We start from the raw sequence: 25,899 nt of genomic DNA on the forward strand, positions 1-25,899 counted from the left end.
ATTTGCCATTAAGCATGTGCTATCATTGTCAAATATCTATTTAAAGCATTGCTATTAACCTTGAGTTGGAGCCAAGAGTTCTGTGAGCAGAGTTACTTTCATACAATGGTGCATTTGCCTCAGCTCCCACTTCTCCTTGTACCCTCAAGTTTGCTTTAGAGGGTTGGGAGATCCTCCAGGACAACATAGGAAGCAGCGAGGGGAGTGGAAGGTGGAATAGTCAAATTGAATGACACCTTCCATTCACAGAAGGGAACCTTTGCATCCAACCCAAAGTCTTTATAAATATGTGTTATCTCTGTAAGTATTCCGCAGCAATTAGAGTACACTGCTAAGGAGAAACAGATGGTGGGGACACAACACTTACATTGTGGAAAAGAACGATGCATTATCTAAGCAAAATCATTTCTTCTATTTTTGGAACATTAATAAGTGAAGCTTTATCTGGGTGTCTATATGCTGTTATTTTAGCAGGCAACAGAAGTGCCAAAATGGTAGATGGCAGCCAAATGAATAACCCTTCACAAAAATATGCTATTGCAAGTAGAATGTTTCAGTTATCCTCAAGTTATGGCAATTTGGGACCAGATTTAGAATATAATAATTCTTACACACTATAGTAAGTGTGATCTCCAGAGATGGCTTGTTTTCTAAACAATGTTAACATTCATGGGAGCAATGCGAAATTTTGACCACCACCTCTTCCTCCTCCTCCTCTGGATTTAATGGCATGCCAAGATCAAGATGCTGTCACCTACTAGCAACCATATGATCACACTTCACTCAAAGCCTTTCATAGAGCCTCAGATATTTCACAAGCTGCCATTAAATCTCCAGCACCAAGCCCCAGAAATTCTTGTCCTGAAGGGCAGCCCCCACAGATAAGTTTGTAAGACCCAAATCAGGAGAAGCTCTCTGGGTTCCATATACCACAAACTATCCAATATAACATTAGCAATCATTTTGTCTACCCCATGATACCCAGAGGCAATCCTCCTAAGCTTGCACAAACCACTTAGAACCAACTAACTTGACTCTGACATCCTTTCAGTTTAAACATTCAGAATAATTCCAACGGTGGACAAAAGGAGAACACCAATGTAATCCACAGGACACACCTCCTACTGCCCTTGCAATTCAGCCAGCATGGTCTGTTCAACCCAACTTTTAACATCTGAAAAGGACAGTGGCAACACATGATCAGTGTCTCTGTTCCAAAGCCTGCCTAGCTGTCTGGTCAGCCATCTTGTTCCCCCCAAAAAGCCCACTTGAGCTGGAACCCAACTTAACTGAACCAAAAGATCAATTAGCTGCAATCCAGTATTCAAAAGCCTTATTTCATTCACCAGATTACATTTACATTCTATGCCTACACTCTGATAGGGAGTCTGGGAGCACTACTGCCCTGTCAGGGTTCACATCCCTAACACACTCCAATGCCATAGGCATAAATTCAGCAGTCACTATTGAAACCCAAACATTCATTAGGCCTTTGGGACCCCAAATGCTGTAATGCAAAAGATTGCACCCACATGGCTGCCCTGTAGTTCCTGGGATCCTTCTGTGTAAATTTCACATCACCATTTAGAAAAAAATCCACTTCACTGCTCAATGTTATGTCTGATCCAAGCTGACTTTTCATAGTTCCACCGCAACTCAGATCAATCAGAGGAGGTATCCACAGCCATTCATAAGGCCAGCAAGTCAATAGTCAATGGATACTCAAACCTTGCAGCACATTGGTCCTCAGCCAAGCTTGAATCATGACCACACATGGAGCATACTTAACTTCTCAGGAAGCAGCAAACTCCATTTCACTTGGATGAGGTACTCTAATCCTGTTGCTGCTGTCTAAGAGTGTCCCATTGTCCAGGTGTGCTCACAAGGGCTTCCTCCCTTGCAGAGCTCTGCACTGTGGAGGTCGGTCAGACATTGAAGAGAATGAGGCAGCCACTGTAGGGGCAAAGATCTATGTGCACACTGGAGTCCCAAGGGTTTTGGCTGATGCTCCAAGTGAGCTCTATGCTAGCAAAACAAGGTTTTTATGTATGAAGCTATTACAGGAATCCCCCCCCCCGCTTAAAAATTATGGTGTGTATTCAGTTTGTAACATTTCCTACCATATTATCTGAAAGAGTGATTACACTATGAAATGAAAAGAGGGTTGTTAGCAAGAAGTGAGTCTCAAGGTGAAATGCATTCACCCATTTCTCTCTATGGAGTGGTGATTCTCAATCAAGGGTAGTCATAACTTTTAATATTCCCTTTCTACCTGCTCTGTTCTCATAAGGTCACTGAAGTCTGAAACTGAACCGGATGGTTTCTGCTGACACTTTACATTGGCAAAGTTGTTTCCTCTGTTTCATTAATGAAGCTCTTTTTGTTCCTTCTGTCTGATGCAATTTGCCTCCACCTTGGCAGTGAAAGATGCTACCTCCTGTGCGTAAATGCATGATAAAGGACAGGTGAAAGGCGGGGAGATAGTAGAGTCATCAAAAGGCTCTTCCTTGAACTGTTTGAGCTTTGATATTTCACAGCTGCAGGATGTTTCTTCCACGGATATGTAGCAGCATAGTGTTGATGTCTATGTAAATTTTTAATAGTTGTGTTTTATTATTTGTAGATACAAGTAAAATCTGCTGCATAATGTCACAGTATATCCCTACCCTTCACAGGAGTATTCTGGGGATCTAGGCAGCCTGGAATAAGAGCTTTGTACTGCAATTCAGACTGCTCACCTGGGGAAGGGAGGTTCAGCAAAGGGAAGGGATGGATACATCTCCCTTCCCACCTTCATTGTCCAATTGTTTTGGCACTAGAAGACTGCCAGTCCCAAACTAGCATTTTATAGAAGTGGGCACACTGTCCTGGAGAGTAGGAAGGGAAGAAAAGTATCTTCTCCTTCCTTCTGCAATGTAATTATATAGTGCAGGGGAAAGTACTTTGAGCTCACAGTATGCATCCTCCCAGGCTGACCCCCCCAAAACTTATTGTAAGTGGTCAGAGACTTGAGAGGGAGAATCCTTTCTCTTCCCTGTCCTCCATCTTCCTCCTTCTGTCCCAACTGACACCCAAGCATTCTAGGCATCATCTGCTCTCAACCATAGTTCTACACATTCTACCTGATTTCTGGTTTCTACAGCGCCCCCTGTCCTGTCTAAATTATGTACTTCCTGGAAGCTCACAGATTCTTTTCAGGCAGGTTTGGTATATACTGTATTACAAAAACAGCAATCCATTCCTCAGATTGGCTATCATTCTCCTAATGTAAGCCTCGAGTTGTCCCTGTTTGAATGCTCCTTCTCTTTAGTAACTGTGTTGTAACCTGAAAGCCTCACATCATTTACATTCAGACCACTACCAAATTTATGAGGTTACACCAAAGTATGAATTTTACCTGAAGTGGAATTTCAGGCCAAGCCTAGAAGTTCCTGTTTAGGGGAAGCATCTATTGAATGTTGAGGGAAGTAAATCACACTGGGATGAGGCAAAAATTGTTTCAAAAAAGCTTAGAGAAACTTATGTGTGTGTCCCCCCCCCCGGCTCTGTCTAAAGCAAAACGTTAAGGGGAATTTAGTCTAAGAGAAATACTTGGAAAATTGAAGCAAATCTAGGACCAATTCTCAAGGGTGGTGGTGGTGTGTGTGCCTGTTTCATGCATCTCTGAGGCCTATCCTTCACATGAACAGCAGATAAGGTGGTAAAACTGTGTCTGGTTGTATCACTGTGGACTGCAGCTGGAGGCCAGAGTGCTCCTCCATACCTTAAACAAGCAAGCAAATGTAAATCCTTGAACACTGACAACCTGGCAAGTTAAGTGGGAATTTATTCTTTTAACTTTCTTACTGGCATCTAGTTTTCTGTGTGCAGGGTTTTTATGTTTTATGTTTTGTTGGTTTTGAAGATTGAGCTGCATTCAGTCACGTGAGACCCCACATGGCATGTGAAGTGATTTAACTGAGACCACATGTTTATCTTCTAGTAATATATATGGCTTAACTTGCCCATGAGGGTAACTTCTGAAGTGATGTTATGAAGCAAATGTGGGAAACGTCCAATGAATTTTTGATGCAAGTTTTTATAAGAGTGAGTGGTATTTTGTATTTCAGGATAATATTTAGAACTGGGCACCATTTCTTAGAACACTGGATTCCTACCAATGTATTAAATGAAAGCTTTCTAACACCATCTCATTATGCGGTAGCTAGGCATGTTTTACTTTGTATTTTGCACAAGAACGGAAGGAGCTTAAAAATTATGTTCTGTAGGGAAAATCCAGTTCTATACAATTAAAGTTTGAATGCCATTACTCAGCACCACTCGCATCATGAGCTGACTAGACCAGTATAGTCCTCCTCCCGCCCCAACAGAAATTCCATTACTACATGAAATAGCAAAGTTTCATGCCTGAACAATGGATAACTTTAAGAAGATAGACTTTTAAAAAAGGTTCCAAGGGAAATGAGCTTATTTTTTCAGTTATTGGAATTCTGTACATAATAATGATATTCTGGCTTTTAATGGCTTGTTATCTGACCTGTAATTATCATGCAGATTTTATAGCAACAGAATTTCCATTAAAAATAAACAGAGAAGTTGGGGTAGTTTATGTCTCCTCATAGATAAAAGCCTCAAAGTTTTGGGAGATTCTGACTCAATTTCAAGCACTGTATCGTTTTTGAAAGAAATGTTTCTGTGCACTTATAGCCATCAATATTACTGTTATGAAGTCCTTATCCTATCACTTCTAGCTACCCCAAATAGTTAGCAATGTCCTTGTTCTGCAGTGGCTGTAGGCCAAGAGGAAAGAAACTAAAGAGTTATGACTACTTTAAGCTAATGGAAATTATCTGTTAGCTGAGTGGTATTGCTGCTGCTTTTACATCCAAGAGGCCTTGTTTGGTCCCCGCAGAGAGAGATTCCTTACATATTCTCTCTTCCTTCAGTGCTGAATGTTCAGATACTTGGAAAGAAGTATCAGGTGGCCTTCTCATTTTTTCCTCCCTCTGTGTATCTTTTTTTAAACCAAGCTGTATCTATTTGGACCTTTTTAACTTTACATAGGTCATTTCTTCCAGTGTATTCATCAACCTGCTCCCCTTTATCTGCTTCTTTTCTTTTCCTGTCTGATTTTGTATGGATATTCCCCCCCCAAAACCATGGTTAGGTTTATAAGAGGTTTTAAAATAATTTTGCCTCTTGACATATTGATATTTCTTATTTCTATGCCCATTACTTTTTTTCATATTGACAAGAAACCATACTCGCCCACCCTATGTGCTGCAGCAGTATTGATAATGGTAGTTACATTGAGTTCCAGTGCACAGCAATTCCAACTTTAGAGTTATTCTCCCAATTCATGCAGAATTAACTCAGTTTGGGGGACAATAATGGAATGGATCAATTTGGTTATCCTTAGCCTAGGCTGAGGATGATCATCGCTAGCCTGACTCTATGCTAGCAAATATTTGTTTCTTTCTTCAATTTGATGCATAGCAAAAGTGTTGGGTTTCAGTGCTCAAGTTGATTAAAATAAAGGGCAGTAGATGTCAGTGAGGTGGGATGCTAACATAACCTCCAATCAGCTGCATTGTGCTGACCAATGGGAGGTGAAGGGTGGTGCAGTGCAAACACACTGGTGGACCTCTGCATTGGCTATGCCAGTGCATTTGCACCACACCAACCTTGCCCCTCCACTTCTGCCTTCCAATATGAAGCAGCAGCAGCACTGTTGCACTGACTGCTAATGATAGAAGATCTTCTGCCTCGCCCTACCCAATGTCATAAGGCAGTGGTTTTCAACCAATGTTTCATGGCACCCTTGGGTGCCTTGAATGATAGTCAGGGGTGCTGCGGGCAACACTGGCCTCTGTCCCTCTTTCCTCCCCCCCCCTTCTGCAGGACACTAAACATGTGTCATGCAGTTGGTCAAGGGAGCTGTAGATTCAAAAAGGTTGAAAACCTCTGTCATGAGGGATTCTTTTATTGTCTAATTTCACTTTCACATATCACCCAAAAAATGTGGTTTCAGAATGGGGGGGAATTAGACTTCCCCACAAGCACTGAATTGCCATAAGCACCAATTATTATTATTATTATTATTATTATTATTATTATTATTATTATTATTACTATTACTACTACTACTACTACTACTATTATTAAATCACCTAAAAATAACAAGAGACAGCAAACAGCAACATGTAGTGTAACGAATCCTTAAGATATATGTGCTACCTGTGTAACAAAATTAAAAATTCAGAACAATTATAATAAATTTAAAGCCTTCAGTTATCTGTGATTTGTGAAACAAGCCTTAATGAACTCTTGGCAGGAAAGGACGTTTCACCACACTTTTCCACCACAAGCTATAAATCAAAAGTACATTTTCATAAATAACCTTGATCAAGGTCACTCTGATAGCACTTTGCTACATGATGGTATTTCACCATATACAGTGCTATTTTTCTAGAAAAAGAGGTGCTGGAACTCACTGTGAATGCCTCACTTGTTCTCTTATAATGACAGTGGTGCCCACCTGAGAGGTACTGGAATTGAGTTCCAGCGAAAGCCCTGTTTGGTTTTTAAAAGATAAAAACAAACTGGAAGCAGCTGGTGCCCATTGGGTATGGTAGAGCAGAGAGGGCAGATCAGCTAACAGTAGACAGAGCCAGGGGTAACAACAGTCAGGCAAGAAACTAAAGACAAAGATGCAAATCCCATGCAGACCTACATGGGAGTAAACCCTCTTTGAACTCAGTGGGCTTCCTTCTGAGTAGATCTACATAGGATTGTTTTGCATATACACAACCTTTTTCCCCCTTGAGTGAGAGATGCAAAAAGGGGCCCTGCATGTTAGTTATATGTAACTTGCAGTGAAGTTACAGGGAGCCAGGCAGAGGGCCTTTTTGGTAGTGGCGCCCTTCCTATGGAATGCCCTCCCTTCAGATGTCAAGGAGATAAAGAATTACACAACTTTTAGAAGACATCTGAAGACAACCCTGTATCGGGAGGTTTTTAACGCTTGATATTTTAGGTTTTTAGATATGCTGTAAGCCACCCACAGTGGCTGGGGAAACCCAGGCAGATGGGCAGGGTATATATAATAAAAATATTATTATTAGTTATGCAGATGAGATAACTTATCAGGTGTAGCTTGTTTCCCCTTCTACCCAACCATTAAGGTTGCAGAAGCCGCTTGTGTTCTGCCAAAGGTCTCTGCTGAGTAGAACTTTGCAGGGCTGGGGCAAACAAGAAGTTACTACAGGGTGGGTAGGGCAAGGGAAAGAGAGAGTAGCCTCTAACTTTGGGGTGTTTCTCCATCTCCACATGCACTGAGGAGCCAAAGAAAGAACACAGTGGTAAATTTACAGTACAGTGGTAACTACTACTGATGTGTTAATAAACCCATTCACTTGCTGTTTTTTTCTGCTGCTATCACAAGTTCATCATGTTTGTTAAACCCAATCCATTTTAACATCAACTTTAAACTTATCTCCAAATGCCTGGATGGAATGCCAAGATTTACGTGCTTTCTCCATAACTGTCATATGGTTGATCTTTTGAATTAGTACCTCAACGTGGATTGCTGTTCTGGCTACTTCTCAGGTTATATCATGTGCTTGTACTAAATTGTGAACTTACATGCAAGATTATGATTCATTTATTATTGCATCAGGAACTAGTATATAGTTTGGGCTTATCAAAAAAAAAAATCAATTAGGAGCAAAAGCAGTACAAAATGTTCCCTTGTACATTTCTAGCTTCCAAATCCACAAATAAGCAGTGTATTGCAAATATTTATTACCTTTTTGAAAAGTGTTGTTTTGATCTTACATACATTAATTGTAGCAATTTCATCTGACTTGTATGGGGGGGGACACTTCTATTTGCATGTTTATGGCACCACCTAGTGGATTCTACTATATAACATTAATGTAAGCTTACATCAATGTATACTTCAGTGTTTGAATCTATATACTGTATCTATGCTGCGGCTCATACTTTGGGATCAATAGAGCCAATATAGTTGGTCATAGGGCAAATTAATACATGCAGCCTCACCCTTTGGCATGGTACACCTCCAAGAGCCATCAGCTTAATTGGACAACTGTTAAGTAAAACTTTGAAGTTTGGCTCTGAAACAGAAAATTCCTGCTGCTAACATAACACTGGGTTGTGCCAAAATAGTATAATAGAGAAAGCAGATATAGCTTGTGGTCCTCATAGTATGATAAGGTCATATTAACAATTTATGTCGTGCTATAGATAATTTACTCTGTTTGAGCTGTAAAACAGACCTTGTCACTCATTATTTGGTTAAAAGTAATGACATAATCATAATTTATATGAATGTCCATAGTGGTCTCTAGAAAATCTGGTAATTTGCTAAATTTACAACACAAAACCACAAGTTAAATAGGTGACTGTAACTTCAGTGGTGACTAGAACCTGTCAGAGTGGTGCTGCTGATTACCAGTTAGGCAGAATGGGCCAAAGAAGCAGCAGAAGTTTGTGTATGAAAAACTCCTCTTCTTGCATAACTAGACACAGATATGAACATCAGCTGTATTCACTTGGGCTCATCCTGATAGTTCACGTTTATAATAGCTCACAACATTCAACAAAATTTTCTAAAAACACGATGAAAACAAAATGCAGCTGTGTATCACAGATAAAACTAAGCCATGTACAAAACCTGAAAAATTGGAGAGTCAGATTCCAGTAAAATTGGGGAGAACAATGAGTTTTTAAGAGGAATTTAAAGGGCACTACTGTCCCTAGAAGGCGTTCTAGAGGCTGGGCTGTATCAACAAGAAGGCCGGGGTCTGTATTATCACCAAATGCAGAGCAGAATATGTGGGAATGAAAACTGAGAAGGATGTGAGGATGACTGGATTGGACCTCAATTCATATTGTAGCCATGATCTGCAAGAGTCAAAGGGAAACCTGGCATATTCTTTAGAAGATGCAACAAATGACTATAGCACCCAAGTTCATTTTAGGACAAGTGAGGTAGAAACCAAAGTGACACAGCTAAATTCATTTCTGGAAGGCTTCACTGAAACGTGTTTCAATCATTTAGGAGTGGCTGCAAAGCAGCTCAAAAAATTATGAGACGAATGAGTCACTGAGCTTCTGGAATATAAAATATGATGTGCTACTCCTGCTTGGTACAAGAAGTGCCAATATTTTTAAAATTCATGTGCTTAACTTGATGATGGTTTATGGCTTAGATTTATTTTTTGAAATCATGCTTCAAAGATATATGTGGCAGCATCATGCACTTCCTTTTGATTAATACAGATAAAGCAATGCCAAAGTATGAATGAACAATCAACTCTGATTGCCTAAATTTTAAGCAATAACGTTTGAGATTGCATTTTTGTATAAAATTAATGTAAGATGTTGATTTCAAAAATCAGTACACTGCCAGATGTGTGGTGTTCCTTAATTTAGCATTGATTGGTCAGGTCATTCGTACAGAAATATATGAAATCTAACCTAATTTGAGTCCATTTTTATTTTCTCCTTACAGTAATAATGTTTGGGTAGTGGTGCTGGAGCAACAGCAATCAGAGAACTGGATCCTGAGTTTTTACTCCTTGAATGGAAGGAGCCTCCACTCATAAAAGATCTCTGCTCATGGAAGGGCTCCTACCTTATGCAGAACTCTCCTTCCATGAATGGAAGCTCTGTTCATGGAGCACAAACCTAGGCATCCAAGCCAGGAAGGCTGAGACCCATTTTAGTCCATTAGTTTTTGTTATTAAATGTGCATATAAATTTTTTGACCAAAAAATAAATAAATCTCTGAACACAGATGTAAACTAGAGATGCACACTTCACAAACTTTCATTTCACTTCTGAGAGCCCCATTCATTTTATTCCTTTCCCTTCTCATTGTTAATGTTTTGTTCATTTTTCATTTGTTCTTTGTTTCTGCAATGATCACAGTGGAGACCCACCCTGTCATGTCTGATCTATAACGTTGGTATTTTCCATCTAAATAACATAAAAGTCTCAAAGTATTTTACTACTCTCCAAAAACATTAAACCTACAAAGGCTCAGACAGATTGGACAAAGGGTCTTCCCATTTTATAAGCAATTGGAAAGGATTGGCATCACCTAAGCCCCCCTTAGCAGTTTTCATAACTCTCCCCAGGAATTAAATGTGTCCATGAAGAGGGCCATAAGGTGGTACATGAAAGCGCTTTCCCTAACACTCCAACACCTCAGGGGGTCTGAAGAAGGCTTTTAACTACATTCAGCTGAACAGTGTTAGAAACCTTTGTGCAACTAGAAAACCTGCATTATCAGGGTAACTAGCTGTGCAGAGGCTTCTAAATACATTACCTCATAAACACTTTAAAGCCCCCAGACCCCACTCAGTGCAGAAAGCTTGGGTGACTCATACAGGATGGAAATGTTGCATGTGGGATAGTACAGTGGTACCTCGGATTAAGAATTTAATTCATTCTGGAGGTCTGTTCGTAACCTGAAGCACCACTTTAGCTAATGGGGCCTCCTGCTGCCGCCACCGTGCAATTTCTGTTCTCATCCTGAAGCAAAGTTTTTAACCTGAGCTACTGTTTCTGGGTTAGCAGAGTATGTAACCTGAAGCTTCTGTAACCTGAGGTACCACTGTATATACAAATAGACCCAGACCCTGCAATCATTATCTGAGGTTCCTCTTTGTGTACCTGTCAACAAGAGGGGGGCAATATGAGAATGGGCCTTTTTCTGTGGTGATTCTCCATTTGTGGAATGCTCTACCCATCTGTCACCTTCATTCCATGGTGCCAGGTGAAAAAGATTCTATTTAACCAGGCCTTTGGCTTATTAACATTATATGTCTTTTTAAATGTGTTGAGGTTTGTGCGTTGGTTTTGTCTTGTTTTTAGTCTTCTCATTTTGTATTTTTATGTTGTGAAGCTCCCTGTGATATTCACATGAAGGAAAACATACAGATTTAATGAAAAATAATAAAACTATTGTAGTTCCCACTTGCCCATTCCCCTTTCAACATTTTGCACTACTCTCAGGTTGACTTCCCTTCTTCCCATTCATTTAACTTTGTACTGCAACATTCTTAATGACAGCCTTAATGCAAAGTTCCAGGATCACCTACTGCACCAAAAACATCCATTATGAAGAAACAAACTATCTGTACATTGATATTGGGTGAACATACACCCCAGTTATTCTTAGTGAGTGAAGGACAGGAAGGGTTCAAAGAAGCAAATACATTCCAATCATGATAATGAAGCATTTCTAATTGGCACTAATGTGCAGTGTGATAACAGGGGTGCAAGGTATAAGTGGTGGAAGGGGCTTCAGCCCCCTCAGTATTTCTAGGCAGGGGGCTGAGTCCCCGCAATACTGAGGGGGCCACCATCCCCTGCAGCCCCCAGGCGAGCACGAACGCCCAGCCTCAGCTTTGCTCTTGAGTCAGGTCTGACCCGGGGGCGAAGTAGAGAAAAGGCAGCGGCAGCAGTGTTGCCACCCCTCTCCTGTAAAGGGCTGCAACCTCCTTCGTGCTCAGCCGCAGCTCCACTCCTGGGTCAGGTCTGACAGCAGGAGAGTTGCAGCAGCATTGCTGCCCCTCTGCTTGACTGGGCCGCGCCATGCAAGGGTGCTGCAGAGGCAGCATTCTTGGGCAAGTGCTGCCCCACCAGGTGGCAGTGGGAGGAATGGAGGGTGATTTTTGCCCTCCGTATCCCCTGCCACTGACGGGCGAGCGCTGGCCTGCCGGGTGGAAGCAGGAGGCTTGGAGGGCGATTGATTTCTGGGAAGGCGCTCTGGCATTCCTCAAAGGGACTCCCACATGTCTCAGCAGGCCTGGTCAAACAGGGGGGGGGGGCATCACACATCTGATGTCATGCACATGTTACAGCGCCCTGCCCCCGCAATGTTGGGTCCAACTCATCACTCCTGTGTGATAATGAAGTATTTCTAAATGGCACAAATATGTAACTGGAATAATGAATTTAAGTCTGACTGTTTTTCTAGAGCCGTGTCTTGTTATAAAGAGAAAATCATAGAATGTTATATTGTTGGAGTTTTAACACAACATTCAGGTTATCATTGCAATTTATAATGCTTTCCCTATCTCACAGTTCTAAATCCTCCAATGTTTAAACTACTTCATCTAGATAACGGTGCAGACAAAGCAGAAATATAAGCTTGCCAATTATATTGGCGGTACAGGGAGATCGGATTTTGAATACTAAGTCTGCCGTTCCCTTCTCTCTCTTTTGCTTTGTTTGGGCTTCTTTCCAAGACCATCAGCACAATAGACTCTAGCTTTATGGGGGAAGTAACACAGAACATTTTGAGGGCGGCAGAAAAATAGGCTGTGTTGATTTAAATGAGAAGGAAAGGCTGGGTTTGCAAAACCTCGCGCAGTATGCAAATAGAATAAATTATTCCCCTTATATTTGAAGTTAATTTAAAGGGCCCTCGTACCTCCAAGGGACACTTTCAGTGTTGGCAAAAGTGGGCAATGGGCTATTTATCCATGTAAAGGGGCCACCCCTGCCCTTCCTTTGACTTCTGTAATCACAGTTGGCCAGTCTTCCTTCCTTCAGACAATCACCCTCACAGTAGTAAGATATTCCTTTCCATCTGCTGCTGAGCTGCAAATCCCAACTGCCCCAGCAAGCTTGACCGATAGCCAGGGATAATGGGAACTGTAGTTTAGCCATATCTGGAGGATCAATGATTCTCTATATCTGTCCTAATACATGCTGGATTAGGCCACTGACCCATTTGGTCCAGCATTCTGTTCTCACAGTGGCCAACCAGATGCCTATGGCAAGCCTGCAAGCATAATACATACATACATACATAATTTCTGTATTTGTGTGTGTTTAAATGTTTATATTTTGCCTACACAGGGTGGCTTACAGAATATAATAAAATACATCTATCAATCAAATAACAAGCCAGATATATTATAACTATATTAAATATACCAGGTTGAACTTAAATGATGGAATTTGAAAGCATGTGAGGTTGGGATCGGTGCTCAGTCTGAAAGAGTCTTTGAAGAATTGTCTTTTAGTCCAGCTGAGGATCAGTAACTATGTTTGCATATTATTTTTGGTAAAATAGTACAAAATTTGTGAAAGAGACTTATCACAGACAATAGCAGTCCTCAATAAGTCCTATGCAAACTCGTCATGTAAATTCCAAATTTAAATGTCCCTGAATTGCCATTCTAATATTAGACTGATCTTCCTTATTGATCAGGGCCTCATTCTTACATCTTCAGCATGACTGAGTATATGTGTCAAAATTTTAAACAATGTTTTGGTGTTATATGCCACCAAGTATATAACAATTTCCCTTTGAATTAGCAACTAGTGAACAATTTTCACTATGTTCAAGTCTTGAAGCTTATATAATGTCTCAGATCTTGTCTCTAACAAACCATAAAATGTTCAGTTTCACAATAATATCCTAGCAGCAGTTTTAATAAAGCAAGTGGTTTTTGTCGTTTGCTTTTCCCTCAAATTGTGTTAACTCAGCTGAAAATGTTCTTCCTATAACCACTTCACATACTTTGATGTCTCAGATGTAATAGATATTCAACTAATAATAACTGATATGGTGGTGCCAGCAAAGTAACAAATCCTAATTTGTTTTTCTCTCTCTCTTCTCTTTCTCGTCCACCTCCCCTTGCAGAATATGTCAGAACGTCACAATGGTCCCATCTAGCAACAGTACAATCTCTTCCTTGGTTTCTGTGAGCGCTGTCTGGATTCAAGACTCCCAAACAACAGGCCTCCCAAGTGATGCATCCTCGTTCACTAGCAGCCATGGCCTCTCCCAAACAAATGAGAACTTCTCTTTCACCACTATGGAAATGACCAATGGATCACAAGTTCCTGCTGATCCTCTGGGTGGTCACACCGTTTGGCAAGTTGTCTTGATTGCTTTACTCACTGGCTTCTTGGCCCTTGTGACCATCATAGGAAACATCCTTGTGATTGTGGCATTTAAAGTCAACAAACAGCTGAAAACTGTTAACAATTACTTCTTGCTGAGCCTTGCTTGCGCAGATTTGATCATTGGCATTATTTCCATGAACCTGTTCACTACATATATCATCATGGGCCGCTGGGCTTTGGGAAACCTGGCCTGTGACCTGTGGCTCTCCATCGACTATGTTGCTAGCAACGCCTCAGTTATGAATCTGCTGGTCATAAGCTTTGACAGATATTTTTCCATCACAAGGCCACTTACCTACAGAGCAAAACGAACAACCAGAAGAGCTGGGGTGATGATTGGCTTGGCTTGGGTCATCTCCTTTGTCCTTTGGGCCCCTGCTATTCTGTTCTGGCAATATTTTGTTGGGGAGCGAACTGTCGGTGAAGGTGAATGTTACATCCAGTTCCTGACTGAGCCTATCATCACTTTTGGCACCGCAATAGCTGCCTTTTATTTGCCCGTCACCATTATGAGTATTTTGTACTGGAGGATATACAAGGAGACAGAGAAGCGTACCAAAGAGTTAGCAGGACTCCAGGCCTCTGGCAGCGAAGCTGAGGCAGCACGCTTTGTCAACCAGACAGGCAGCTCTAGAAGCTGCAGCAGCTATGAGCTGCAGCAGCATAATGCAAAGCGCTCAAAGAGAAGAAAGTATGGCGGCTGCCACTTCTGGATGACATCCAAGAGCTGGAAGCCAAGCCCAGATCAGGTTGATCAGGAGCACAGCAGCAGTGACAGCTGGAACAACAATGATGGCAACGCATCTCTTGAGAACTCTGCTTCGTCGGACGAAGACGACATTGCCTCTGAGACCAGGGCCATCTATTCCATTGTACTGAAGCTTCCAGGACATAACACTATCCTAAACTCTACAAAGCAACCCTCATCAGAAGACCTGCAGGGGTCAGAGGATGAATTGTCAAAGATGGACACAGAGTCAAAAGACAAGAAGCCTAAAAACCTTCATCCACAAAAGTGTTTAGAAGATGGAAACTTGCAGAAGAGCTTTCCTAAACTTCCTGTTCAACCAGGATCAGCAACACACACAGGAAAGGCTACTGATGGCATTTCAACAGGACATAAGGCACCTGCTGCCCTGCCTTTGTCATTCAAGGAAGCTACCCTGGCCAAGAAGTTTGCCTTGAAGACAAGAAGTCAGATCTCCAAGCGGAAACGAATGTCACTCATCAAAGAAAAGAAAGCTGCACAGACACTCAGTGCCATTTTGTTTGCCTTCATTATCACATGGACCCCATACAACATCATGGTCTTGGTAAACACCTTTTGTAATAAATGTATTCCCCAAACCTTTTGGAACCTGGGGTATTGGCTTTGCTACATCAATAGCACAGTGAACCCTATGTGCTATGCACTGTGTAACAAAACATTCAGAACCACTTTTAAGATGTTACTGCTATGTCAGTGTGACAAACGTAAACGACGTAAGCAACAGTACCAGCAGAGACAGTCCGTCATTTTTCATAAGCGGATTCCACGGGAAGCTTCATAAAATAGTATGTTTTAACAATGGAAAAACATATTAAAGGGATTGCAAAAATGGGAGGGAGGGTGGTTGCTGGAGCCAACTACAAATATTTCATCTTCAAGATGAGAAAGGATCAGTCTGGTGTATGCATCTATCCTTTTAATACTTCCTGTTTAATGTAATGGTTTATACCGCATTAAGCAAAAACAAACTAATTGCAGAGGTTTTTTACTAAGGAACAATCAAACGTCTGAAGGTTTTGCTACAAAATCCCAAGGAGTTGCAGTGCAATTATGAAAGCTATTGGTGGTCTGCCCAATTATTCAAATGTAAATCCATTCTGGGATCTCAGGTGAGCACATGCAGCTAGCCCATTCCTAAGGAGTAAAGTAGGTTTTAGCTGAAGTAACTAGTTGGACGGATCTATCAAAACAAAACATATGTGTGCATTCTAAGCTTAGGTTGCACCAAACCTCTTAGAGCTTCCCTTCCTCACCTCTTTTGGATGTAATGACAATTCTTGTGGTCCAAGTTATTAAAGAATCTGCAGAGGAGGAACCAAGGCACTCAGAGCCTGCCATCTGTTTACCAGGAAATAAGATGCCTGTCTTTTGAGGCACTGCTTATCATGATTGTCAGATGCGAGCAGCACAAAGGGGCCTTGAAAATCATTTTTCAGCTTATATTTATGTTTTCTAATTTATTCTGAAATTTTGGCTTCTCCTTAAAGTGGCGAACCCCTCACAATAAATGCGCACCACAGTGAAGAACACCAGAAGGCCCCTGTTTTATGATTGTTATAGATGCAGTTTTAATTATGTTTGTGCCTCGTCCTGGAATTGCTTTGCAATGAAGGGCGGGTTAGAAATATTTTTAAATAAACAAACAAGGGCACTTACTATAGCCACACATTTTTACAACGGAAATGAGTATCATGTATATTTTTCATATAGAGATGTACCTTGAAGAGCTCACAGTCTCTCAACTGGAGATGTGAGGCCACATGCAGATGAGAGAATCCTTACTAATATTTACTTCAACAGAGAACACAAAATACTGGGAGCTGCAGTCTTTACAGGATGTACTTCTGCATCAAACGTGAATGTCGATGGACTTTTGGCCTGGTTCTCAGACTTCAATTATGCCAGTACAAATAGGATAGCGCCCAGTGTGGCTCTGGGAGTCTCCAGGTTGCTTAGAAGTTGACTGTGACTTCTGTGCAGATTAGGGGAGTCCAGCCCACTCTGCTGGTTTGGGGGGTGGGCAAGAGGGGACAAGAAGGAGTTCTGAGGGCAGCACCAGGAAGAAAGCATGTGATTATTTCAGTGCATTTATTCAAGGGTTTGAAGAAGTCAAAAGTCTACGTAATAAGCACATCACTTCTCTCAGGCAGGCTCCTAAATCAGACTGCACCAGGGGATTCTCAGAACGAGTGTCTGTCTCTATTTTCTGCACATTTAGAAAGTGTTTTTAGAAATGGGGGGAAATAATTATGTATTTAAAGAAACTGACTTGGCACTTTCCAAAATGCTTGTCAATCTTGAAAGCTTCTGTTGTTGTTATCGTTGTTGTTGTTGTTACAACCAGTAGTGGAAAATTCAAGTTTGTGCAGTACAATGTCCCAAATTAATGTAAGTAGTCTGCTATTTTAAATAGCTAAGCACCTTCTGAGAAAGATAAAAAAGGGCTTTAATATTTATAGTTGAGATGTGAGCAGTGATGGCTCCTGGTATTTATAATGTGGTCAGTTCCTGAGATCTTGGACACAACCCACCGTCCTCTTATGCAACTCCCATTCACTCAGTGATGATTGCAGAGGAGATGTTCCAAGTGGATTGTGCCTATACTGTACTTCATAAAAGTCAGGACTTCCCCAAGGAAAGGATTGTAATTTAAAACTTAGTTTCAGTTCAGATTTACTTACATTTTGAAAGGTAATTTTGTATATTATGCTTTCAATTGACCAAGCTTCTTTGTGGAATTTTTTCCCCTCTTCCTTTTTTTTTCATTAGACCTGACACTCAGATTTAACAAAAATAAAAAATAAAAGTGCAACTTCCTTTATGAAAAGGGGAATCAGTGTTGTGAACACAGAACTGGTATAAAAGCTGCTTTTGTATTCAGTGTGAGATGGTGTTTACAGATGATTTTGACAACAGTGGAAGTATATTAAATAGTGTCTGTGTATCTGAGCTATTTAATTTTGTGTTATGTTTATATGAAGAAATATTTATACATAAAAGCCACCAAAATGTTTTATTTAAATGTTGATAAATATTGCTCTTCAGTCTTCAACTGTAATGTCCTTTAAACACAAAATCATAAAGGTGTTCTTGAGAAATGAACACAGCTTTCAGGTCTGTGCATCACTGATTGTAGTAGGTTCCATTTGTGAGCACGGAAGAGTTTCTCGTTTATTGCACTCCACCAACATAGACTGGTCTTGGCAGGGCTGGAGGTGAGGATAGCTGCAGCTGCCACGTACACCCAAAGGTGTATAGGGGAAAGCTCCTATGAGCTGCATGAGAAGTATACACTGAACAGGAAAAGCTTTTCCCAGAATTGGGGAAGGGGATAACGACACAAAACAGGTTGGAAAGCAGCAACTACTATCAGATTCTAAGCAGTGGAGAACTTCCAGGTAGGAACTCTAAAGGAGGGGTGTGTTTTTGCTTTTCCTAAGGAACCAAGTGATTAGGACTGCTGGCATGCATAGGGGTGTAGTGACATGTTGCTTTAGAGGCCAGGGCCACAAGGTGCAGAATTGGGATAGCTTGGATACCATTGTGTAGAAAGGTGGGGGCTGTAAATTTAAACAACAAATAAATAAAATACAAATGGTGAACTTGAGTGAATGTCAGAATTGCACCCCATACCAAATGCCAGATCTGCTTTTATTTTTTAAAACTCACATGCAACCCAAGGCACTTTAGAAGACCATCACATATAAAGCTCTCATACCAGGCTCATCTAAAAAGCCAGTTACATATTCTACCCAAACAAATATAACAGGAACATCAATCTTTTTTCTTTTTTTTAAGGGTGGACTTCAGACCAGAGAAGCATTGTGTGGGGATGGGGCTACAAATAATTTCCTAAGCAATCCCTTCCTGGTAGGTTTGCAAACTTGCCTGTTCCCTTGGAACTGTGGACAAAAGGAGAGGCATGGATTTCACAGAATCATAGAACTGGACAGTTGAAAGGGATCCTGAGGATCATCTAGTCCAACCCCCTGCAATGTGGAAATTGTTTGGCCCAATGTGGGGCTCGAACCCACAACCCTGAATCTTAAGAAGCTCATGCTCCACCAACTGAGCCATCTCAGTCAATCCACATATAGGCTAGTGTTAAAGATGGAAAACAGAAAAGGCAAATACCTTGGGCGATGGCAGAGAATGCCCCACTGACCATTAGAATGCTCTGTTTTTAACAAGTGAGTGGGCATACGGCCATGGACAGAGGGGCATTTTGCCTCCTGGCCCTATGAATGCAAAACTTCAGTGGGAACAGAAACCTGACAGCAAATAGTGCTTCCTCCCTCTAAGTTCTTGCAGCTTGTTAGGACATTGCAGCTTGTTAGAACATTGCCTCTTGAGTTACTTATTAAGAACAGAAAGACATTTCGTTGCTCAAGTTGACCTTACAACTATTGTTTTAACATTTATATATACAGTATATTCATACATATATATTGTCATATCGTTATCTTTTGCTATTTAGGGTAAATACAATTTCCTCTATGAGATGTGAGGAAGCCAGACTACAACAAGGAGGCTAATTTGCATATTGCTGATTTATTAATGAGAGAGTATTTTTTTAAATCAAAAGTTAGCATTTTTTTTGCAAAAAAACAACTTGTCGCCACTGTTTACACGAAAGAAGCAAACATGCGGGGATTGTTTTCAGAGAAATAAAATTAAATAAATCTGATGTTTGATGTGTGAAGATGTCTTTAACGATCCTTTGTAATTGTAGTGCAACTATAAAATGTTCAATGGCTTCTTGATGGAACAGTGCAATTTTAAGGGTAGGGTTGTGGTTGATTTTATTGTGCGAGCCCGAGTGTGCTTTGGTCAGTAAGAATTTAGCAGCCTAGTCCATTATTGTGCAGGTATGCTCAGTTTCACTGCTACTTTCATACCAGGAGGGACTCGGCATGCACCACCCCCTACCAGAAATAGAGTTCCACGAGTGCCTTAGCGACAGGGTCTGGCTCAAACAAACAAACAGCTAGATATACCTCTGAGCAACTTAAGAGCTGCATCCTAATGCTAATACAGTTTGGAAGTGTTCTTTTGAGCAATTGACAGTATAAAAAGAGCATCCCATGATAGCTAAATTTTAGTTCCTTCCCTCTAGACCTTCATTGCACTCTGTTAACTAGTGATAGTGCTGGTGTAAAATGACCTTAACAGTCAATAAGAATTGCTTGTACAAAATCTACACTGATACCTTGATGTCATCTCCCACTAGGCAAGAGTACCCCAAGGAGCCTTAAGGTGGCTGATGCTGGTATCGTGGATCAGGCTGCAAAAAAGTGCATGCATATAGGAATATATAGCACCTTCGGTTCCATCTATATGCATAAAAACACACCTGACTGCATGCATGTATGAAATTGGCTTGTTCTTCAAAGAGTAGCAGCCCCTAGGTAATAGAGGCAGTTGCGGCACAAACATTCTGTCACAGACACAACTGTGTAGAGCAGGAATGGTAAATCCTTTGGAAGCTACATGTATTGACATTTTCTTTTTAAAAAGGACAAATGTGGGTGGGGAGGGAATGCAGCATCATAGAATTGCAGTAGGAGTGGTAAGTGATTTTTTTAAAAAAGATGAGAAATTTGGGGGAAGCTTGAGTAGGTGACAGACCTATGGGAACAGCCAGTAAAAAATAAACAGACAAATAAAACAAAATATTTTTTTTAAGATTAAAAACGGGGGGGGGCATTGGCACTATCAAACAAACTACTCAAGCCTGTTGCGTGCAGATGCAGTCTATAGATCAAAAGTTAAACTAAAGAGGCGATAGACAGACAGATAGACAGATGGATAGATAGTTTTCAACATAAGCTACAATAAAAGACAAACTAATCTAATATATGCTCAGGCTGAAGGGCATTCATGTGTTGATGAAGAACAGGCTGCCACCATCTACCCCTTTGCTTAAAGAAGCAACATTGACTAGTACTGATGTATCATTTGTTTTACCTGTTCTAAACAACAAGGAGCAGAGAGGGAAATCTATACCCAGCAAGTTATGGCCAGTTCAAAATAGCGCCAGTTGGTTTTATGAGGTTATTGACATTTTCTACATTGCTTGGCTGTTTCAAGAACTCACTGCAGGAATAACAGTTGACCTGTAGTGAATACTTATTGAAACTTTTTCTTTCTTTCTTTCTTTTTTTTGTGGGTAGAGGAGAATACTTCAAAACACTGCAACTTTATTTCTGTTGCTAGCCTGGAATGAGAAAGTGGTGTAGCAACAAAATAGACCTTTGAGGTTTCCTGAACAGCTCTCTGTAAGCGACACTTCATATCCAGGGCTTGGACAAAAATAACAAATGTTCCAAAGAGCTGTTGAAAGCACAAGAAAAACTGGAAACATTTCTCAGCACCAATAAAAACAAAATAGAAAGGGGTATTTTTCAGCTCAGCTTCACCCACTATACTTGGATTATAGATGGCATGTTTTAACTTTATTGAACTGCATTCCTTTGGCTGTGGAATAAACAGCATGGGCTCAGTGCTACCTCCCTGTGAAGGACCCTTAAATCATAGGGGTATTAGGGAGACAGAAAGTTTCTATCATTCTTCCCTCACACATTAGCTCTGCTGTGCAATTTTGGATTGTGGTTCTGTAGGTAGGGTGCATGTCCAATGAATGTTAAACCAATAAAACCTTTCCAGGATATACAATCCCTGTATTTTCCCCAGCATACATGTTAGTGCTTAATTTCCTATTTTAATGATAATTAATTTAAATCTTGGTCCAGGTTAGTTCCACAAGGCCTTCTCCACCCCAACATCTTCTTGCTTTAGTGATTTTTAAGCAAATCATGCACAACTGCAGTCTGCAAAGACATCATGAAGTGGACATACAATGAGTGCTTCTCCACAGTGAGTAGTTCATCAAGGCAGGAAAAAGGCAAACTATTTGCAAATCTAGCACCCTACTATTATAGCCAGAGGAAGCATTAAGAAAGTTATTAAACACCCTACACAAAAATCATAACAGTAACATTATGAATTCTAAATGTGAAATACAGCCTACTTATCATTGAAGAACAGGGCTCTGCTAACAATATTTATCGTGCCAGGTTGCACTTTTGCTTAACAGGTGGATTTCTTTAAAAAAAACAAAAAGCCACACTGAAATCTGATTAGGTGGCACCTTCACTTCTCTTGGAACTTACCAGCACAAGTTCTATTGTAATCTACAAGCTGCCTTTCCCCTGAATAACCTTGATAACAGCTACATTAATGGAAACTGAGAATTCCATTTTCCCCCTTAGTTGCTGCTCATAGTCCTGCTTGCTTGATAAGATAAAAATAATACTAATCTAATATAAAAATCATGTCTGATTGTACTAGACAATGTGTACCAAAAGCTGATGATGTAACGTTTACATAATCGTAACGTGTTGCCTGAACGTTTCAAATGTGTTTCCGGTTTCTCTCCCTATTTCTGTAAATCTGAGGTCAGTGGAAGAAAACTAGCTCTGCAATAGAACAAGCAGGGTAGCTTTTAAGAGAGAGTGCAATATTGGGGAAGCTCATATAGGGAAGGTCATATACCCTGATCCACAGTAGCTGGCAATGCTGACACAGGGGATCTATATGCTCTTTCCTTGGAAAAGCAGTCGTTCAGAGGATCGTTGCACTGATTCCTCTTATTTCACCACCACTAGCCTTGTTCTGGTAACAAACTGGTGGGTGCTCAAGGGATACTAAAGCATAAGTACTATCCAGCTGCTCATAACTCCCCTCCCCCATTCTAGACCTACGGTAATGGCTCAAAGTTGATTGGAGAGTAATAGTAGCAAAATCTCCTTACTGGATTGGGCTGCATGATTAATCTGTCACTGTCCATTATTATGTGGGCAATTGTGTTTTCTACTGTAAGAATAAACTGCAGCAAGTCTTGAGCATCCACACTCCCCATTTCCTCTCCTCTGTTGCACACATGAAGAGGTGAACAAAAGCTTAATTTTACACTTTAAACTAATTAAATTTTCCTTGTGAGGTGTGAACCTGGGGAAACTGTGTCTTGTCTAAAACTGGTTACTGAGAACAAGCTGAATCAAACCCTGGTTTCAGATCCTGACTTAGTTTCAAATCATAGTTTAAACAAACCACAGTTCTGAATTTGGACTTCACAAGAAACTGTGGCTAGTTTTAAATCAAATATTTTATTCATTAGTGCAAAACAGGGTAAAAGGGAGAGTGCAGCATGAAAACGCAAAGCATGCTGTGTCTTATTCTCACAGTGGGAAAGCAGGGTTGCCAGTTCTGAACTGAGTCACTCTTTTAAATTTCCTTGATGCTATCTACTAGGCTCATTTGGCAATATTCACACACAGAAATGCACACTTGCCAAAATGTCTGTTGATTATAATTTTGACCTAATTCATTTCAACAGAAGTAACACAAAGTGCAAACTTATATCACTCACCTACTGGCTTAAAGAAACAGGAATGTAACCCTCCCCCCCACCCCCCATCCAATAATGCTTGCTTTTAATGTATTTATGTTACCAGCTTCTTATAAAACGTTGGACGTTCCATAAAAATGTATAGAGCTAGTTGGTTAAGAGAAGCAAAGGGCAAATATTCAGGATCCACCACCACCCCTCACATAAAGTCTGAGTGCCTACACCTTTATCTCTGTTTCAATGCCAAAAACCACAATCCTGCATGATAAGTGCAGAGAGCAAAACAGTTTCTGAAGTCCATTCTAAGTCTCCCTTTCTTCATTAACAGCTGCCTTGCTGGTTGTGTCTACCACCCAGGCAATTCATGTTGCATGCCCTCCCATACATTTCTCAGTATATTTAGTAACTTGTTCTCCCACCACACACACACACACACACACACACACACACACACACACACACGGGTTAAAACAGATGCTCATAGACTGCAGCCAAGACATGCATACAGCAAATTAATATACTGAATCCAGTTCTTTCCAACAATTTTTAATGGAGAGTTTTATAGTGCAGTTCTAACACGTCTACTCAGAAGTATGTCTTATTGAATTCAGTGGTGCTTATTCCCAGATGAAGGGGGCTAGAATTATGAATGGATTCATTTGGTTTTTCTCTTTTACAATTTACTTCCCTGCAGACTGGTTTTAAGTTCTATTCTTTGGGATCCTTCCAACAGCATTACCAACGTTGTCCCTTTGCAGTTAGACTATTTAGTTATGGAGCAACTGGCTACACTGCGTGTTTTAGTTGGTTCCCTCAGTCTTACAGCCATTTTGGTTTCACTCTAGGGCCCTCTCAGACTACTTCAGATACCACACAGCAACAAACCCAGTTTGCTTCTGGGCATGCATTCCCCCGGTAACTAAAGTCCAACTCCAGTCCTCTTAATGCACGTGCCTGCCTTCATACACACTTGTTTTTCACATGTTACATGGTTTGGGGAGTACACCTAAAACATGCTCTGTGAAGAGATATGTAGTTTGCCTGGGGGAAATCAGGAGAAAAGGTAGCTGTGAAAGAATGGAGGGGAAACTGGAAGGGAACAGTGAAGAGACCTGGGTCAGCCTCCCCTCTTGCAAATGGGTTCACAAGAATTTCTACAGCAACATTTCAGGCTTTTCTTAATATATCATCATCTTACTAATATTTGAAGTGCTGAGAATCCTTCAACTGACAGGAGCACAACTGCAACTATACAATCGTTCTTAGTAAAAATATATATATATCTCCAATTATGCATTTCACATGCATATATTCATGACAAAACAATGTTTTGCAGAAATGTTACTAAACAATGCAAACCAGGATAATTTATGCAAAGCCCTTCTACCATTCCACTTTCAAACCTCCAGCTAACGGGGAAATGTTGGTAAGGTATGTTGAATTAAGAAGCGCTTACATAATGTGAATAAATATCACTAAAAACTCAACAAGTTTCATAAGAAGTTAACCCTTGTATCCTGTTATGTGCCCTCAGGGATCCCCATTTGGTACTAAAATGCAGTTTAACCTACTAAACTTCATACTGTTTAAAGTATCTGGATGTATCAGATTAAAAATGACAAAAAAATTGTAAATTGTGTGATTGAGTGAAGTTGTATGTATATTTTTCAAGTCTTCAAGATAGTTGACGTTTTAACTTATTTGAGTTTTTAAGTTGCAGTCTCTTCATATTTTGAAATTTTGTACACCTTGTAAACTTAAATATTTTGTCACTTGTAACTTATTTTTGTTGCCATATACTGACACATGCTCATTTCTATATGAAGTGTATTGTTTATTAATTGCTTCTGAGGCAGCAATAAAAACATCAAATTGTTCTCATGTTCCTGTTAGTATCCATATATGGGGGAAAGGGGTATTCTACCATTATATTTCCTAACAAAAATATTCCCCACTGTCCATCTCATCTTATTTAGGGGGAAACTAAGCTAGTTCTCACTGAAGATAACTGAAGAACTTTTGCTGTTGACTGCACCACGTTAGGTTTTGCTCAGATTCATTAATTTCTTGTGGAAGCTTTTCTAGACAAGAAGGAACTAACTGCCCCACAATTTCATGTGTGAATGGTGCCTGGGGAAAAAAAAGACATACCCATAAGTGGTTTGGGGGAAGGCAGTGCACCAATTTTCCCAACTTATTCAGCCATGAATTAAACCCTGGGTGGACTTAAGAGAGACCATGTTGACAGACCTAATTACCCTAGTGTTCACACCAGCTAATTTTCACAATACCCAACTAAGCAGGCACTACTTCAGTGTCATTTCCTGCACTGATTAGCACTCTTGTTCCAACAGAGTTGCTATCTAATAAAAATATTCTGAAGAAGCATGCTTCCATATGTTGCTCTCTTGTTTGTTGGACTGGGGTTGTTTCATTTCATTTATTTTTCTAAGCTTGCAGGACTCCTGACCACTGGAAATAAAGCAACAATGCTTGCTGTAAGTTACCTGAGCCAATTAGGTGAGACTGACAGAGACGCAACCAATTCTTCCCTCACTGATTCCCTCTATTTCAGTAACTGCTTGTTGGTAAAGTATAATTTTCCCAAGTTAGTTAGTCCAAGTATGGGTTAGCATGTGCTAGGATTAAACTTCCTGGCTCCATCTTGGCCACATATAAAACCAACACTTAACATGGCGTTGTTTGCCATGGGTAATAAACTTGTAAGATCTTTTTTTCTTCTTTCAAGCAGCAATCTTACCAG

At 40.5% G+C, this 25,899-nt stretch overlaps 1 protein-coding gene across 1 annotated transcript in view; it reads left to right on the forward strand.

Annotated features, from left to right (window-relative positions):
* CHRM3 (cholinergic receptor muscarinic 3) overlaps nucleotides 1–17,827 on the forward strand; it is a 222,103-nt gene extending 204,276 nt beyond the window's left edge. Inside the window, exon 5 of the mRNA XM_053382623.1 lies at nucleotides 13,691–17,827. Within this exon, the coding sequence (XP_053238598.1) occupies nucleotides 13,710–15,506 (1,797 nt within the window). The 5' untranslated portion in view covers nucleotides 13,691–13,709 and the 3' untranslated portion in view covers nucleotides 15,507–17,827. The remainder of the gene's footprint in view (nucleotides 1–13,690) is intronic.
* The last annotated feature ends 8,072 nt before the right edge of the window (nucleotides 17,828–25,899 follow it).

This window comes from Podarcis raffonei, chromosome 3 (assembly GCF_027172205.1).
Source record: "Podarcis raffonei isolate rPodRaf1 chromosome 3, rPodRaf1.pri, whole genome shotgun sequence".
NCBI classification, from domain to species: domain Eukaryota; kingdom Metazoa; phylum Chordata; class Lepidosauria; order Squamata; family Lacertidae; genus Podarcis; species Podarcis raffonei.